This window comes from Anomaloglossus baeobatrachus, chromosome 4, assembly GCF_048569485.1.
Source record: "Anomaloglossus baeobatrachus isolate aAnoBae1 chromosome 4, aAnoBae1.hap1, whole genome shotgun sequence".
NCBI classification, from domain to species: domain Eukaryota; kingdom Metazoa; phylum Chordata; class Amphibia; order Anura; family Aromobatidae; genus Anomaloglossus; species Anomaloglossus baeobatrachus.
This window is the reverse complement of record NC_134356.1, coordinates 486,148,381-486,168,132: the sequence shown is the minus strand read 5'-3', so window position 1 is coordinate 486,168,132 and position 19,752 is coordinate 486,148,381. Positions and strand designations below refer to the sequence as shown.

Genomic DNA, 19,752 nt, shown 5'->3' with positions numbered 1-19,752 from the left:
GATTGCAGCCGCATCATACTCGTCGCCCCAGACTGGCCGAGGAGATCGTGGTATCCGGATCTGTGGCATCTCACGGTCGGCCGACCGTGGTCGCTTCCAGACCGTCCAGACTTGCTGTCTCAAGGGCCGTTTTTCCATCAGAATTCTGCGGCCCTGAACCTGACTGTGTGGCCATTGAGTCCTGGATCCTATCGTCAACAGGATTATCCCAGGGAGTGGTAGCCACAATGAGACAAGCTAGGAAGTCAACTTCTGCTAAGATCTACCACAGAACGTGGAAGATTTTCTTAACCTGGTGCTCTGCTCAGGGAGTGTCTCCCTGGCCATTTGCATTGCCCACTTTTCTATCTTTCCTGCAATCAGGGTTGGAAAAGGGCTTGTCGCTCGGCTCCCTTAAAGGGCAAGTCTCGGCACTATCCGTGTTTTTTCAGAAGCGTCTAGCACGTCTTCCTAAGGTGCGCACGTTCCTGCAGGGGGTCTGTCATATTGTGCCCCCGTACAAGCGGCCGTTGGATCCATGGGATCTGAACAGGGTACTAGTGGCTCTCCAGAAGCCGCCCTTCGAGCCTCTCAAAGAAGTTTCTCTTTCTCGCCTGTCACAGAAAGTGGCGTTTCTTGTTGCGATCACATCGCTTCGGCGAGTGTCTGAGCTGGCTGCTCTGTCATCCAAGGCTCCCTTCTTGGTGTTCCACCAGGACAAGGTTGTGCTGCGCCCCATTCCGGAGTTTCTCCCTAAGGTCGTATCCTCGTTTCATCTTAATCAGGATATATCATTGCCTTCCTTTTATCCTCATCCGGTTCACCGGTATGAAAGGGACTTGCGTTTGCTAGATCTGGTGAGAGCACTCAGGATCTACATTTCCCGCACGGCGCCCATGCGCCGTTCCGATGCACTTTTTGTCCTTGTCGCCGGTCCGCGCAAGGGGTTGCAGGCTTCTAAAGCCACCTTGGCTCGATGGATCAAAGAACCAATTATAGAGGCCTACCGTTCTGCTGGGCTTCCGGTTCCTTCAGGGCTAAAAGCCCACTCAACCAGAGCCGTAGGTGCGTCCTGGGCATTACGGCACCAGGCTTCGGCTCAACAGGTGTGTCAGGCGGCTACCTGGTCGAGTCTGCACACGTTCACCAAGCATTATCAGGTGCATACCTATGCTTCGGCGGATGCCAGCTTAGGTAGAAGAGTCCTGCAGGCGGCAGTGACATCCCCGTAGGGGGGGGCTGTTTTGCAGCTCTAACATGAGGTATTTCTTTACCCACCCAGGGACAGCTTTTGGACGTCCCAATCGTCTGGGTCTCCCAATAGAGCGCTGAAGAAGAAGGGAATTTTGTTACTTACCGTAAATTCCTTTTCTTCTAGCTCTTATTGGGAGACCCAGCACCCGCCCTGTTGTCCTTCGGGATTGTTTTTTGCTGTTTGCGGGTACACATGTTGTTCATGTTGAACGGTTTTTCAGTTCTCCGATGTTACTCGGAGTTAATTTGTTTAAACCAGTTGTTGGCTTCCTCCTTCTTGCTTTGGCACTAAAACTGGAGTACCCGTGATACCACGGGGGGGTATAGCCAGAGAGGGAGGGGCCTTGCACTTTTAGTGTAGTGCTTTGTGTGGCCTCCAGAGGGCAGTAGCTATACCCCAATCGTCTGGGTCTCCCAATAAGAGCTAGAAGAAAAGGAATTTACGGTAAGTAACAAAATTCCCTTCTTAGTGGCGCTATATATAATCAATGGACACTATTTTATAAGGAACTGCATTTTACATAATAAGATATAAGCTAGATCAATATTCATAATAAAGGAGGTTGCTGTACAAAACAGACTGTTATTCCCAATATCTCTCTTGACGCCAAACAGTATAGATACAGAATAAATATTTACATGCATCAACTTACCAGTGATGTTGAAACTAATAGTTGTTTTCTTTTATTTTGTCATTTGGTGAGTCCTCCATGTTGGCATTTTCCAGCCACATCTTGACTCTACAGAGTTTGTTACATAGATTGCTGCACCCCTATGAATATCAAGGTCACATATAAATATTCTTTCTCATTAAAAACTCCCATGTTGCACTATAAAAAAAAAATACTTCCAGCTCTGCATGCAAATCTGTCCTGAGTTATCCGACGGGTGTCTCTGAACCGCGCTGAGCACCTCTGCTTGGAGACACACATTTTCCATACAGAACTGGACTTTTATAAAACCATTTCCCAAAGGTAAGACCTGCTACTGTGGAGATAGAGGAGTTCTAGAGATTTGCATTAAGGTAGTGGCAACAGTACATTAAGAGAAAACATTAAGAGAGTACACTATATAACAAGAGCTGGTTCTTCTTCCCTCTTTATATATAATTTGCCACTGTGCCTCCCCTAATTAAATTACATGTTATTTCCCCCCTTTAATTCATTACCATACACAAGTGTATCTAAATAAATTAGAATATCATCAAAAAGTTAATTTATTTCAATAATTCAATCAAAAAGGAAAACACATATATTATACAGAGTCATTACAAACAGAGTGATCTATTTCAAATGTTTATTTCTGTTAATATTGTTGATTATGGCTTGCAGCCAATGAAATCTCAAAAAACATTATCTCAGAAAATTAGAATAATTACCACAAAACACCTGAAAAGGCTTCCTAAGCATTTAAAATGGTCCTTTAGTCTGGTTCAGTAGGCTACACAATCATTGAGAAGACTGCTGACTTGACACATGTCCAGAAGGCAGTCATTGACACACTCCTCAAAGAGGGTAAGCCACAAAAGGTCATTGCTAAAGAAGCTGGCTGTTCACAGAGTGCTGTATCCAAGCATATTAATGGAAAGTTGAGTGGAAGGAAAAAGTGTGGTAGAAAAAGCTGCACAACCAACCGGGATAACCGTAGCCTTGATAGGATTGTTAAGAAAAGACCATTCAAACATTTGGGGGAGATTGACAAGGAGTGGACTGCTGCTGGAGTCAGTGCTTCAAGAGTCACCACACACAAAGACGTATATAGGACATGGGCTACAAGTGTTGCATTTTTTGTGTGAAGCCACTCATGAGCAATCGACAATGACAGACGTATCTTACCTGGGACAAGGAGAAAAAGAACTGGACTGTTGTTCAGTGATCCAATATGTTGTTTTCAGTCAGATGAAAGTCAATTTTATATTTTATTTGGAAATCAAGGTCCCAGAGTCTAGAGGAAGAGTGGAGAGGCCACAATCCAAGCTAATTGAAGTCTAGTGTGAAGTTTACACAATCAGTGATGGTTTGGGGAGACATGTCATCTGCTGGCATAGGTCCAATGTGTTTTATCAAGACCAAAGCCAGTATAGCCGTCTACCAGGAAATTTTAGAACGCTCCATGTTTCCCTCTGCCGACAAGTTTTTGGAAATTAAAATTTAATTTTCCAGTAGGACTTGGCAACTGTCCACACTGCCAAAAGTACCAATACCTGATTTAATAACCACAGTATTACTGTGCTTGATTGAAAAAAAAACAAAAAACTGAGCTGTGACAAATGTTCAATAAACATGCAACATTACAAGCATGTGAATTGCAGCCTCAAGACTAGAAAAAAAAAAAACAAGGAGAAAATTGTAGAAAAAATACCCTGACTATAAATAAATAAATTGCAAGTGCTTAATAAACAGGATACTTAGTATATACATTTTTGCAAAAAGGTAAGAAGCTGTCTCACCTCGTCACGGTGTACCCATCTGAGACAGTCCCTAACCTACTAAAGTTAAAAACATATTCTGTACCTGACTAGTGTCATGTCAAAACTTCAATATGGATGGTAAAGTGGTTAACTGGGTCCCAGATTAAATTACTGTGCTTGATTGGCCTGCAAACTCTCCTGACCTAAACCCCATAGAGAATCTATTGGGTATTGTCAAGCGGAAGATTAGAGACACCAGACCCAACAATGCAGGTGAGCTGAAGGTTGCTATCAAAGCAACCTGGGCTTCCATAACACCTCAGCAGTGCCACAGGCTGATCGCCTCCATGCCACGCCACATTGATGCAGTAATTCATGCAAAAGGAGCCCCGACCAAGTATTGAGTGCATTTACTGTTAATACATTTCAGTAGGTGCCAATATTTCTGAGTTTAAAATCACTTTTTCAGTTGATCTTATAGAATATTCTAATTTTCTGAGATAATGACTTTTAGGTTTTCATTGGCTGTAAGCCATAATCATCAACATTAACAGAAATATACACTAGAAATAGATCACTCTGTTTGTAATATATATATATATATATATATATATATATATATATATATATATAAATATATTATATGCATTTCCCTTTTTGTATTGAATTACTGAAATAAATTAACTTTTTGACAATATTCTAATTTATTGAGATGCAGCTGTATGTGCTTTCCCCTTCATTCAGAGGAATGAAGTAATCTCCTGACATTTCCTGGATGGTGTCTCTTCCATGGACACCATTTAAGCTGGGGTCACACATAGTGACAGCGACAACGACATCGCTGTTACGTCACCATTTTCTGTGACGCAACAGCGACCTTGTAAGTCGCTGTTATGATCGCTGCTTAGCTGTCAAACACAGCAGCGATCATAACGTCGCTACATGTGGAGAGAGCAGGGAGCCGCGCACACTGCTTAGCGCTGGCTCCTTGCTCTCCTAGCTACAGTACACATCGGGTAAATTAACCCGATGCGTACTGCAGCTACATGTGCACAGAGCAGGAGCCGGCACTAGCAGCAAGAGCGGCGGAGGCTGGTAACGAAGGTAAATATCGGGTAACCAGGGAAAGGTCTTCCCTTGGTTACCCGATGTTTACCGTGGTTACAGCTTTCCGCAGCTGCCAGACGCCGGCTCCTGCTCTCTGCTCGCTTCATTTTGTCGTTCTCTCGCTGTCACACACAGCGATGTGTGCTTCACAGCGGGAGAGCGACGACGAAAAAATGAAGCAGGACATTCAGCAACGAGCAACGACCTTACAGCAGGGGCCAGCTCGTTGCTGGATGTCACACACAGCGACAGCGACGGGACGTCGCTGCAACGTCACAGAAAATGGTGACGTAGCAGCGACGTCGTTGTCGTCGTCGCTGTGTGTGACACCACCTTTACTTCTTCTGGCCTTAATCCTGTTCAATGATGCAAGTAGTGCAGTGACACCTATAACATAGAGAGGGTGCCGAGGTTGTCATACGGCTGATACATTCAATTAAATTAATATACACAAGATCAATACATACTTTTACATGTCAGGCAGCGGAGCTGACATCAAAGTGTCTCTGCTTTGCTGTATTTCAGATTATAATAGAAAAATCTGACCATGGCATTTACCCCCAAAAGCCTTGGGCTCTTTGCGGTAGTCTACATGGCCCTTATTACATTATTCATTCAATAATTGTAATCACAGGTTCTCAGAGGAGACTGCAGATTTTGGAAAATGAAGTCACAATGGCTCTCAGATTCTTCAGTAGCTGTAGAAGACCCAAAGGAAACTGCAATGCAAGCTATTTTACAATTGTTCTCATACACATCATGTACAATATCTGGAGGCTTACAATCATATCAAATCACCAAGATAGATTCAGGATAAAAATGTGACCTTGTAAAAATAAAATAAGACTGGCAGCGTGATCTAGGCTTGATAACTAAAGCTCCATGGTCACTTATTGCTGGAACAATTTCAGAGATACCTACGAATTTTAGGCTATGACTGTCACAGTTTAATATTACTCACTGGATATATTATACACCTTCTACCTTGCAGAAGATGGCCTCGGCTCAGATGTTTTCTGTCCTGCATGCAGAAAGGCTAAATCTGATCTTATTCTAATCTGAAGCTGGGCAAAATAAATTAGATACTGGGTTTCAGTGATTGCAGTAATCTGTAAAAGGTTCAGAACTTCATTGTATTGTAAATGTATGAGATATACAGTGGAACCTTGGTTTAAGAGTAATTTGGTTTGAGAGCGTTTTGCAAGACAAGCAAAGATTTTTACAAATTTGTAACTTGGTTTAAGAGCACTGCTTTGCAAGAAGAGCAAATCCTCACCGTGCACACGTCCGGTTCTGTCCTTTCACCGCGGTCTGACCGGCTTTGGAGGTAACTTTCTGTACATATGTACTGTATACTGTACACAATATACAATTGTACAGTACAGTATATACTATATAGCATGTCTATGAATTTGCATTTGTGGATACAGTATTGTACTTTCTTATTGATAACCAGTACAGCACATTGCTTGTACTGTACCTCTCGGACACCAACAATTCTATTGTAAGCTAATGTACTGTTTAATTTGGGTTATATGCTTTTTACTGTACAGTATTTTGTATTAGTGTACTGTAATAATTTTATATGAATACAGTACATTATTTTGTATTACTGTAATAAGTTTGTATACATACAGTAAAAATGTTTGGGTTGTGGAACAAATTTTCTGCATTTCAATTATTTCCTATGGGAAAATTTGCTTTGATCTAAGAGTAACTTGGTTTAAGAGCACAGTCCCAGAACCAACTATTCTCGTAATCCAAGGTTCAATGGTACAGTATTGTGGAGGAATTTTATATAAATGAAATAGGTTAGCAGGAGAGCACAAGGTCTTACATAGGAATCATGCATGGGGTCCTGTTGCAAAGTTCTAATTGCTTACCGCCCTATCTCTACACGCCCCCAAAACTCTTCAGCGGAGTAGGTGGACTCATACGTCCAACATTTTTAGTTAAGCTCCCACAATGAGTTTTTGACACTACTCAATTTCACAGCACAAAAAAATTTCAGTGTTACATTTGCCTGAATAGTGGATATTGATTCATAGAAATCTCGTGCCTCCTATGCTTTTTTTACGTTGCATACACTGATCTGCAGTGCATGTTTGAAATCCATAACATGTTAAATTCTGTTGTGAGCTTTTTGTGTGAATTTCCCATGTAGAACTGTATTAGACATGGAAAAGCTGCAGATAAAAACACATGCACATTAGTGTGCTACACAAACATACTAAGGCTATGTGCGCACTAGGCCGTTTTACCCGTGGATTTACCTGCGGATTTGCTGCGGAAATTTCTTGAGAAAGGTTTGAAATCTTTCTGCAGACATTTCCCAGCAAAACCTATGGGAACAAAAAATAGCTGTGCGCACGCTGCAGATTTTTCTCAAGAAAATTTCTTGAGAAAATTTTCTCAAGAAACTTTCTTGAGAAAATGAGCATGTCCATTATTTTCCGCAGGCAGGTACCTGCGGTATACCCCCGGAATTTCACTCCATTCACTGTAATGTAATCGCGAAATTCCGGGAGTATACCGCAGGTAGCAAATGATGTGCAGTATACCCCCGGTATAGCCGCAATTTACCTGCGGTAATGCTCATCGCTGCCATGCGATTTTGCAGGGAGTGATGTCATTATGCCAGGAAGAGGAGGCGGAGCAGGGTAAACACAGACGTCACACTAACTGGACGCCGCACAGAAGCGCTTCCGTGTGATGTCCGGCGGTGCCCGTGCAGTCTGTGTCCCGCTGCAGCCCTGCCGCTGCACGCACAGCAGTGTCAGTGTCTGCCCGCAGTGTGTCAGTGTCTGCCTGCAGTATCAGCGGCTTGTCACCCTGCAGCGCAGGCAGACACTGACACTCAGCACTGCGTGCAGCCGCGGGGATGCCGAGCGCTGCGGTCAGGAGGTCAGATGAGATCATTACCTGCTGTGACGATCTCCTGCCTCCTGACGTCACCGCGGTCACTGCTGTTTATGCCAGTCTCACGAGCGACCCGAGATTGTCTCTAGCGGTGACGTCACGGGCTCTCGCGATACTGCTGACAACGCGCCGGGCATAGAAGGCAGTGACAGCACTGATGGCAGGACTGCAGGAGATCATCACAGCAGGTAATGATCTCATCTATCCTCCTGACAGCAGCGCTCGTCATCCCCTGCAGTGACCTGGGCTATTGATGTTAGCTCAGGTCACTGCATTGCTCTCCCATCCAATGGGGAACATTTTGTTCTTCATGGACTGGGACAGTGACTATGGTATGGATCACCGTGGGATTCCTCCCCCCCCTTAATGGATTACACCGGACGTGGAATTGATTTTTCTTATCATCTTATCAATAAATTGGTGACAGAGGGAATGTGGGGAGTGTTTTTTTTTTCAAATAAAACTTTTTTTGTTGTGTATTTTATATTTCTTACTGACTGGGTTTGTGATGTCAGGTATCTGATAGACGCGTGACATCACTAACCCCAGGGCTTGATGCCAGGTGACATTACACATCTGGCATCAACCCCATATATTACCTCGTTTGCCACCGCACCAGGGCAACGGGATGAGTTGGGGCGAAGCACCAGGATTGGCACGTCTAATGGATGCGCCACTTCTGGGGCGGCTGCAGCCTGCTATTTTTAGGCTGGGGAGTGTCCAATAACAGTGGACCTCCCTAGTCTGAGAATATCAGACCCCAGCTGTCCGCTTTACCTTGGCTGGTGATCCAATTTGGGGGGGACCCCACGTATTTTGTTTAAAATTATTTATTTAATGTAAAATAACAGCATGGGGTGCCCTCTGTTTTGGATTACCAGCCAAGCTGAAGCTGCCAGCTGTGGTTTGCAGGCTGCAGCCATCTGCTTTACCCTAGCTGGCAACAAAAATAGGGGGAACCCCACATCATTTTTTTTTATTATTATTTATTTTTTGGCTAAATACAAGCCTATGCACCCTTTAGTGCCACATGAAAGTCACTAAAGGGTGCCAGCTTAGAATATGCAGGGGGGTGGGACATTATATAGGTCTTTCTCATCTATCTATCTATTCATCTATCCATCTTTCCCTCTATCCATTATCTGTCTATATATCGATTATCAATCTATTATCTATATTATTTATTTCTGTTCAGCATAAAAAAACCGCAGGGACCAACCTGCGGAAAAACCGCGGCAAAAACGCATGCGTTTTTCCCGCGGATTTGGTGCGGTTTTTTACCGCAGGTGCAGTAATCTTCAACTCCCAGAAGTTTCTCAAGAAATTTTCTTGAGAAAAATCACTTTTCTAGTGCGCACATAGCCTAAACATAAATGTAGTCTACACAGGACTGTATTAAAACCAAGAAACAGAAAATATCAAAAGCAAAGCAGCTTTGTTAAAAACATGAAATACCAAAAAGAGACAAAAGCTTCACCTTAAAAAAATGTGATAGAAACACGTAAAAAAATGCATTCATAAACAGAATGAAAAACATGCAAGCAACCTAAATTATATAAGTGCAAAAATGCTGCAGAAAATGTACAACATCAAAAACTCACCAAATACTTATTGTGGGAACCTATCCTGATTGGGCCCCTTTTGGAGTCCCTTAGTATTCTCACCCCCTACTATAGCTCTTTCATGGCACCTATAGAGAGTGATGCTTCACAAAATGCCTCACCCCCTACATAGAGTATGATATTCCCATAGTGAATTAGCTATCCCACGAATAATTAGCCAGCACAATACCCCCAACACTCAAAATATTATGTTTTAACACAGTATAATATCTCTATAGTGACCTTCAACACAGTATAATGTTTCCCACAGCCAATAACTACAGAATAATACCCCCCTCCCCGACATGATGCAACTACAGTGCTCCCCACAAAGTAGGATGTATGCATGCTTTCCCCACACAGAGAATGATGGCCGACACATTTCTCTAATCACAGTATCATGCCCTCCACATTCCCCCACATACACAATCATTGCCTTCACAGCCCTCTCCCACAGTATCATAGGTGTAAACCCCCTCACACAGTATAGTGGTCTTCGCAGTGCCCCACTTAGTAAGATGTGCCTACAGCTCCCCACACAGTATGATATTCCACAGACTCCTACAGTCACCACATGATATGATAGCCCCAACACAGTATGATTGTCCCCACAGGTCCCACTCATTTTGATGGCCACCATATTTATCAGTCTGTTATTATGTGACAGGTTCACTTAAAACTTTATTTACATAAAGCTGATAACTTCTTTTATCTAGAATTTTGATTATTTTTTAATATGGGTCTGAGAATGCATGGGCAGGTGGTTGCCTCTTCTGCCTGGAGTTGATGTCTGCTGGCTCAGAGTGATTATATTTAAGAGGTTTTACCTTGAAGCGTGTAAATCGCAACTGGCTTTTGTATATCTTCTTCATGTTAATTGTTTTTATTTTTAATACATAATTTAATGAGTTTTAGTGCTGGATCATATCTCCTTTTTTCCCGTGGTTGTCTCTTCTGCCTTCTGCCTAGCATTGATGGCTGCTGGCTCAGAGTGGTCACACACCACTTCTGCCGGTGATTCTGCTGCTTCATCTGTCTGCTCTGTTGATGGTGTGTCACTGTTCACGTCGTACTGAGTGACAATTGGCTCCCTGCAGTTAGACAACAGGGCAGAGTGGAAGAGAAAAATCTGCTCAGTGATGTAGCTCCACCAGAAGCCAGAAGATCACAGACGTGAGTGGTCCATGACCTCTCTGAGCCGGTAGACATTGACCCCTGGCAGAACAAGCAAACCGTTAGCAACTATCTGCCTGTAAGTTCTTAGCCCCATAGGAAAAAAAAAAGCAAAAAGCAAAACAGTTATGAAGATAAAGTGGTTTTATAGAGAGAAATTAAACTTCCTCAGTACTGAAAATTTACAGTTTAGAAAGGGTCAGGTGCCTTTTGGTAACAGAGGCCTTTTCCTAAAGCAGCACTCCAGCATCTTTTTTTTTTTTCTTTAGCGCTTTAAATGTAATCCCCTTGCACCCTGTTCTATACATACCATTTGGCGTTTTTATGCTTTTTCTGTGCCACTTCAGTCTCATGGCACCATCTCGTGACTGTAACTTCTGATTGGATGGAATTCAAAAGTTATTTCACAAGCACTCAATATAACTCTGTGATATCCAGAACAAGACTCTCATAGACTCGTATTAATTTATGACCTCCAAAGCCCTCCTTGGAGCTGCTGGCGGGTCGCACATTTCCAGAAACTGACCGCAGTGGCAGTGATAGAAGATGAAGCTGCCAGAGGGTGAGTATAAGACATGGGGCAGGGGACTTAGGTTTAAAGCACCACTCCAGTAATGAAATAAAAAATAACTGGAGTGCTCCTTTAAGGGAGGGAAAAGCAGCAGTAGGTTAAAGAAAGAAGTGAGCAATCTCACTTGTGGGTGCGAAAACGAGACTGAGGTGGGCAGTTGTGTGACAACAGTTATATAGCCTACGTTTGGGAGTGAGAGGTGGGCAGTGACTACACATCACAGTAAATCATAGCTGTGGAAAGAGCTCCTGCAGATTATTGCCCACTCAGAACTTCTCCATAACTTTTGTCTCGCACTTAGTCAGCTTTGAAGTTCTTCTAATTAAATGCATTCATGGCATATCATGTTCAGATCCGATGCACTGTATTTCCTTACTCATCAGCATTTATTGTGGGCGTATTGTTTAATTTAGGATTCTCACATAGTTCTAAGAAGTAATATTAAGTTAAACTTTAAGGATGCCTTTCTCCCGAGTGCGTGCTATAATTTACACCTTTGCTGTATGTGACCCATCACTTATTCAGAGCTAATTGCTTACCTTCTGTTCTACTCGCTGTAGCCGACGTCTCAGGCTTGGGAATCTTTTACCTGGCTGCACATACTTTGAGCAGTTTGTGATTGTGAAGACAAATCTGTTTCATCTACATAAGTTTATGCTTCAAGAAACAAAAACATTTCAAGCCCGTCACAGACTGTGAACAGATACTGTACTTTGCTGATTTCAGATTATGCCAAAGGACGGTTACTTATAGTTTCCAGGAACATTAGGTAGTCGACACTGATAAAAGCTAAATCCTTGTTTATAGCTATGAATTCTTTTGATTTTGTGTTCGTGTATAAAATGTATTGTCCTGTATATTAATCTATGTTATGTATATTACAAAATGACAGACATTCTGAATACAGTCAATAATATTGATTCTGAAAACTAGAGGGATAAGATAGACAGAATAATGTTACCCAGGCTCTGACTGGCCCGAAAGAGAACAAGTGAATTTCCCGGTAGGCCCCCAGGAAGGAATGGGCCCACCCCCCCACATGATCACGGGTGGACTCAGAACACCTAATGCAACATAAACAAACAAGGACAACATTGCATCATTAATTTAACAGGTTACCTAGTTTATTATTATATAGAAGCATCAACAGATTTGTTAATGAGGGTCAATTAGTATTGCATATTGCTGAACAAGAATTAATGTCACTGGTGGTCACCTGGCTTGCACCTCATATTTAACAGAAAACTTGGCACTCAAGAGTTTATGTGAAAGAATGGTGAGCGGTTGCTCAGTATAGCGGTGAACACCACAGGAAACACTGTAACGCTTGCCTCTCCTGGGAAACAGAGACACTCTACCACCAGTGCACACTGAGGAAGGTCCGTTAGGGACCAAAATGTTTGTGCTTAATAGTGTCTTGGAATAAAAATCACTGTTCTTTCACAGCTACTCCTGAGTGCCAAGTTTTCTGTTATATTGGTTGTGGGATTAGATCCTACTTGTGCACCATCAACAGAAGTGCCGTGTTTTGCTAAAATCTCTGGCTTGCACCCCAGTCTGGCACTGATTTTACCATGTAGTGGTCCTGGTGGTATTACATATCTGGAGATCAAAGCTTTAACAGTCTCTTAGTAAATTTCTAATTCTTTAGCTCATTCGGTAGTTTTAAAGAGAACCCTATTCCTATTGGGTACTGTGGTGCGTACCAGTGATCCTAGTAAGTTGTATTGTTTTTTCATGCTGGATCGATTGGGATACAGTATGTTATGTAGTAAGTGGAAATGTTTGTTATCACTTTTTGAGCTTGGTTATTTAACCCTTAGTCAGACTTCGAATTGTGGATCACATTGTCGGTAGGACCTTATGGATTTATTAGGGTCTCCTAGGGTGAGTCGTCGGTGAGCGGGGGCTCCAGTTGCGTCTTATCAGAGCACCGACCTCCGCGGCAAGGTAGGGTGAGACCTTAGGGGCAACATTAGGGCCCTTAAGGATTGTCATATTTCCCTGCTGTACTCACCTAATCCGGACATAATTTTTGGAGTGTTTTTGTTTTTAAGGCGTATCAAATAAATATTATATATTTTAGGAGTTTTTTTTGGTAAAACTAGTTTTGGATTCTTTCCTCACATTATAATTGTTAGTCTAATACTTTATATTGAAAGATTCTCTTCTGGATTTCTAAGTCTCCTCTGCTGTGCTGCTTTTTGTGGCGTAATTTTCTTTTACACTTTTTTCACTACTTTCTCCCCTTGCTGTACATTTTAATGAATTTATTAAGAAACTTTATTTTTAGGGTATATTTATCTTCTGGCTATTTTCTGTGTGTAGGTTATTATTGCATGTTTAGTTGCCGTTACCATGTATATATGTAGTTGGGAATATAATGTTATTATGTAACCATTAAGCACTATTGCTGATATTTCCTTTTGGCATAATATTGGCTATAACAATCTAGATTAACCAGAATTCATGAACAAAAATCAAACCGTGTCCAGACAGCTGATAGGAAAAATGTAAAAAAAGACATTCGCAAATTATATATAGCCATGAATAAATCATAAAAGTATATCTTTATGACTTGTATCAAATATCACAAAAGGTTAAAAACAAGAGCAGTACTGAAATCACTGAAAACTGCCCTCCATCTCCTGCTCCACATCACACAACATCTATAGAAATGACAGTACCGCTATCCCTGTCAGTCCCATAGAAGTGAATAGATTTATGGTTAAGCATGTGCACCTTCCTGATAATTGCTATGTTCCATTACTGCGCATGCTCTCCCACAATCTCACCAGTTGTACTTTGTGGTTCTGCAGTTGTGCTCTTGGATTGTGCTTGTTCTGATCGGAGTTTCTTGACCCCGGACCGTTATCCGACCACATCTCTGCCCACTCCCTGTTTTTGTCATTACCTCCTGGTTTTGGACCTTGGACCGCTCCCTGACCATGTCTCCGTCTGCTCTCTGAATCTATACGTGCTCTTCTGAAATTCTGATCCTCAGCCTGTAACTTGACTGCTCTTCTGCTTAGGCCCTGTGATCTGACGTGTCCTCTTGTTACCAGACCCCAGCTTGTCTGACTACTCTTCCGTCTATACTACCCATAAATAGTGACTAGCATCACAGTTTTCTGTAACGTTTTTTGTGCATCATGAAGTTAATCAACATGTTTGCAACTTTTATTTTCCCATTTTTGAGCAGCGGTGCAATAAAGGGAAGAGCCATTGCGGTAAAGGGCTTGACCACACCCGGCCGTCAAATTCTTCAAAAGGGGAGGCATTTCTTAAACCAGAAATGTTGCTCCAGGCCCTCTCAATGAATGTGGCATGTCTTATTCCTGTATGCCCCGCATTATGACTGGTGTAAGAAACTATAGTCTAAATGAATTGGGGTCTTTATGTTTGCATAGCTAATTAAATAAATGCCTCTCTTGTACATTATTATGAATATAACGTATAAAGCACAACTCCAGCATTTTTTCAGTGCTAGAGTGCTGCTTTTAACCTAAGGTCCCTGCCCCTAGTATTATACACATGCTCTGACTTTTTTTATTTTTTTGGCGTTGCTCCAGTCCCTTGGTGCCAACTTTTTACTGGCCAGAAGTCAGAAGTTATGTCACAAGCATTCAATGCAAGTCTATGAGAGCCAGAATGAGGCCAGAATTAGGCTATCATAGGCTTGTATTGAGTTATGACCTCCAGAGCGGTCTATGAAATGCTAGGCATCCAGAAGTTTACAAATAGAAGGAGACCAACCATAGTGGTGCTGATAGCAGATAAAGATCTGGAAGGTGGGTATAAGACAGATGGCAGGTGACTTAGTTTAGAAGCACCACTACAGCAGTAAAATAAAAAAACACTAAAGTGGTGCTTTAAATTGATTTTATGATTTTTTACATTCCTTCTTATTAGCTTGTATTGTACTATATACTGTAGTTTGTATTATCAATATTGTGGTAAAACGTAGTCACACAAGGTAAGTAAAATGTAACAGTATAGTAAGGGTTGTGATATGCTGCTCCCTTAGTACCGTACAAGATGTAATATGCCGTCCACGTTGCTCATGCAGGTTTATACTGTACATACGTACCAGTCTCATCTCAGGCTGTACCGAGATCGGTTAGTTACGCCAGACCGGGGAGAACGTTGCACCCACTTGTTGGAAGTTAATTTGTTTGCCTAATACATATACACAGTCAAAGAGTAACACATCTATAGAGGAAATAACATATGTGTGCACCGCCTCTTATGACTCTTATGACTGTACTGTCACTCGAACATGCGCCAGCATCCTAATTAAGACACATATTCCAGCGTCTCTGGTGTAGCTAAGATGACGATGTGCTCCTCAGCCAATGTAATGTGTTCAAACCATGGAAATTGACATCTGTTTTCCTCTCCTGAGCATTAAGACAATCGATCTAATCACTGTCATCCAGGTAGGCAAAATTGTTGTTTACTGACTTCTCTATCTCTTATTTTCAGAAAAACGGACTGATAAATCCGCTGTCTCTGGTGCCATTAGGCTGAAAATCCACGTTGAAATCAAGGGAGAAGAAAACGTGCCCCCTTACCACATACAATATACTTGTTTACATGAGGTAAGACTGTGGCTGAAATGAGGAGAAAGCAGAATAAATAGTTCATGAAAATACATGAATGTAAATATACATACATTTCTAAAAGTATTAGCAGCGTACAGCGTCTGGATCTGGTAACTTTCTCTAATGTGTGACCTGAGTTTGTGGTGACAGTTTTCCTGGGACTCTTTAATTGTCTTCTCAGAGTTAGAAAACCCATTTTTTATATATTAGAGAATTGTTTCTCTGGATTGTGACCATCATTTAGTGTTTCTTCACCTCTAGAGAACCCAACAGATCCATACATTACACAGACAATAGGAAACGTGCATTTCTGCAGTGGTGGAGCTTGTTGGAAAGTTTCCCCACAGATAACCCAAGCAGCAGAAATCTCTTCATCATGGAAAAGTAAAGTTTTGTCATCAAATGAAAAGGGATTGTCCAAAGTTACAAGGTTCATTTTCACTTTTTTTTTATACATGGGGTTTTATAGCTCTAATAAATGTTCTCAACGAAATATTTAATAATTTTTTATTCTTTTTTTCATGATAGAAGAGGCTTAATTTCTAGATATTTTGTATATACTTTTTTTCTGTTTTGCTGATATTGGGTGGAAAATGTAAAGAAAATAGGGAATATGTATTTAACACATTATATTTTTTTTTGTTTGCTTTAACAAACCCAATAGACTACCTAAAACCTTTGAAATAATTTCTGTAGAAATATTTTTTTATATATTGGACACTTCTTTTCCTTCAGCAAGAACGGGGTTAGAAACAGTGATTTGGACTAGTGGTGGCATATATATATATATATATATATATATATATATATATACTACAAAGTACTCAGCTGCAGGAAATGATGAAACCAGTTGTCAGACAGACACAGCTTAACTCAGTTTAGAGAAGGCAGAGATGGTGTATTGCCATCTCTGCCTTCCTTATGACTGAACACTAGAGATGAGCGAACTGGTCGTGGTTCGGCTCGAGTTCAGTTCGTCGAACGGAGGTCCCGTTCGAGTTCGGTTCGTCGAACCGAACTCGAACCGCACAGGAAACTATGGCAGGCATTCACAAACACATAAAAACACCTAGAAAACACCCTCAAAGGTGTCCAAAAGGTGACAAACAACTCACAACACAACACAAACACATGGGAAAGTGACAAGGACATATACTCATGCGAAAACAAAAGAGATGGACAAGGAAAAAGAGGAGGACACACAGATATATGAGTATATGCAAGGAAACGTCGATGCCATTATTGTGCAACTTGAGCCCTGCTCATTTTAGGCTTCCAATCTGGATAAATTGCCTGAGCTTGTCACGTACGCCTTGGGGATCTTGTCGTGTCCTGCAGCCAGCGTTCTCTCGGAACCTGTCTTCAGTGATGCTGGGGGTCTGCTGGCAGATAAGCACACGTGTCTGTCCACTGACAATGTGGACATGGCTCTCAGAGGACTTTTCTTCCCCTGGGTCATCCAGGGGAGGCGAAAGGCACGTGTATTTTTGAGAGTGCTTCATGCAAAGCATCTGTTTCATTTTGAAAAGGGGGATCAAGTGATGCCAGTTAAGTGGGGTGTGTGTGGCCCAATTAGTGGAAACGAGAGAGACTGTGGTTGGAGTCCCCTCGCTTTTGAAAAAAGAACCAAGATGAACAAGTCATGGCTCTCAGAGGACTTTTCTTCACCTGGCTCAGCCAGGGGAGGCGAAAGGCACGCGTATTTTTGAGAGTGCTTCATGCAAAGCATCTGTTTCATTTTGAAAAGGGGGATCAAGTGATGCCAGTCAAGTGGGGTGTGTGTGGCCCAATTAGTGGAAACGAGGGAGACTGTGGTTGGAGTCCCCTCGCTGTGTTTCTAAAAGAACCAAAATGAACAAATCATGGCTCTCAGAGGACTTTTCTTCCCCTGGGTCATCCAGGGGAGGCGAAAGGCACGCGTATTTTTGAGAGTGCTTCATGCAAAGCATCTATTTCTTTTTCAAAAGGGGGGTCAACTGATGCCAGTCAAGTGGGGTGTGTGTGGCCCAATTAGTGGAAACGAGGGAGACTGTGGTTTGAGTCCCCTCGCTTTTGAAAAAAGAACCAAAATGAACAAATCATGGCTCTCAGAGGACTTTTCTTCCCCTGGGTCAGCCAGGGGAGGCGAAAGGCACGCGTATTTTTGAGAGTGCTTCATGCAAAGCATCTTTTTCTTTTTCAAAAGGGGGGTCAACTGATGCCAGTCAAGTGTGGTGTGTGTGGCCCAATTAGTGGAAACGAGGGAGACTGTGGTTGGAGTCCCCTCGCTTTTGAAAAAAGAACCAAGATGAACAAGTCATGGCTCTCAGAGGACTTTTCTTCCCCTGGGTCATCCAGGGGAGGCGAAAGGCACGCGTATTTTTGAGAGTGCTTCATGCAAAGCATCTTTTTCTTTTCAAAAGGGGGGTCAACTGATGCCAGTCAAGTGGGGTGTGTGTGGCCTAATTAGTGGAAATGAGGGAGACTGTGGTTGGAGTCCCCTCGCTGTGTTTTACATGATTTTCGAAAGGCATGACATGCCTAAGAGGTTGAGTTTCATCATCTGCAACTTGTTCTCAACAGAAAGGCTGCCTTTATACCCTTTTGAGACCGAGGATTTTCGAGACCTTATGCCCATTGCAGTTCCCCAAGAGCCGATGGCCAGTCGTCACTCCTTCTCCAAGAAAGGCGTGCCCGCGCTACCACAGTAGGTCGCACACAACCTCACCAATTCCTTGAGAAACTCTGTGTGTGACAGGGTGCATTTCACCACAGATACTTGGACCAGTAAGCATGGACAGGGGAGTTACATGTTGCTGACTGGGCACTGGGTAACTATGGTGAGAGATGGAGAAGGGTTTGCTGTACAAGTCTTGCCGTCCCCACGACTTGTGTGTCAATCCTTCCTCTGTATGTACAAGTTCCTCCACTGCTTGTGCCTCCTCAACCTCGTGTGGGTCCTCCACCTCGGCCCAAACCCTGTGTGGTCAGTCCACCCTTCCTTGTAACTGCGCCCAAGGAATCCCACACACCTCCTTACTATGCTGGCAGCAGAGCTCAAGGCCATCAGGCGGTCAAATGTTTACTTTGAAATGTAGGGGAAATGTGAGACACCGCTGAGGAATTGTGGACGGTTAGCTCTGGAGAGTGAGACCGAGTTTCATCAATGGTTGTCTCCACTCAACCAGCAGCCAGGGAAGGTCGAGTGCGACAATGATGCAAACCAGTCTGCGACCCTTCTTCAGGGCAATGTGACACACGTACCTTGTATGGCTCACGTGTTGAACCTGGTTGTCCAGCAATTTTTAAAACACTATCCCGGCCTACATGGCTTCTGACCAGGGCACGGTGTAACGCCTGCCTGGATCGACACACTCAGATGGGCTGTAAAGGATAGGCTAGAGGGAAGCCACTCACCAAGCTGGACACCCAGAACCCTGAAACCCTTTAACCCCTATACAGTGATTTGGAATTACACAGGGCCCAAGTTGATCAATACCTGTGGAAGGCAGCAGTCCAAGAGAATAGTAGTCAGGCAGGGTCAAAACATTAATTGAGGAAGAGGAACAGAATGGGATGGCCAGGACTTAATCAGAAAACAAGCAGAGGTGAAATGCGGATCGGCCAACGAGGTACATAAACAGCAAGCAGGAAAAGTAGTCAGGTAACAAGCACACAAACTCATAAAACTGAACTGGGGGTAACAGTAACAAAAGGTTCATAGCTTTGTCTGGCAGTGGTCTGCAGACAGGAGGGGCCTAAAAAAGGGTGCGGTGTATTCCCATTGGTTGTAGCTGAATGATGGTACTTCATCTGTGAGATACCCACCACCTACATTCAGCCTGTGGTTCTGCATCTGTCAAGGTAACGCAGCCCAGTGGGTGAGCATAACCTGCGTCCACCTGCGCCGCTGGCATCGACTCCTTTCCCATCATCAGCACCATGCACGAAAGGAACACGTTGTCACCTGGCGACCGGAGTACAAATTGATTGAGTGGACTACGTTGGTGACTTAACAGCCGTGTGCGGCAATGATGCAAACCTGTCTGCGGCCCTTCATCAGGGCAATGTGACACACGTGCCTTGTATGGCTCACGTGTTGAATCTGATTCTCCAGCAATTTTTAAAATACCATCCCGGCCTACATGGCCTTGT

At 42.9% G+C, this 19,752-nt stretch overlaps 1 protein-coding gene across 1 annotated transcript in view; it reads left to right on the top strand.

Moving 5' to 3' along the window:
- Window positions 1-19,752, top strand: part of UNC13C (unc-13 homolog C) — a 1,075,146-nt gene that overhangs the window by 444,514 nt on the left and 610,880 nt on the right. The window contains exon 13 of the mRNA XM_075345771.1: window positions 15,500-15,615. Within this exon, the coding sequence (XP_075201886.1) occupies window positions 15,500-15,615 (116 nt within the window). The remainder of the gene's footprint in view (window positions 1-15,499; window positions 15,616-19,752) is intronic.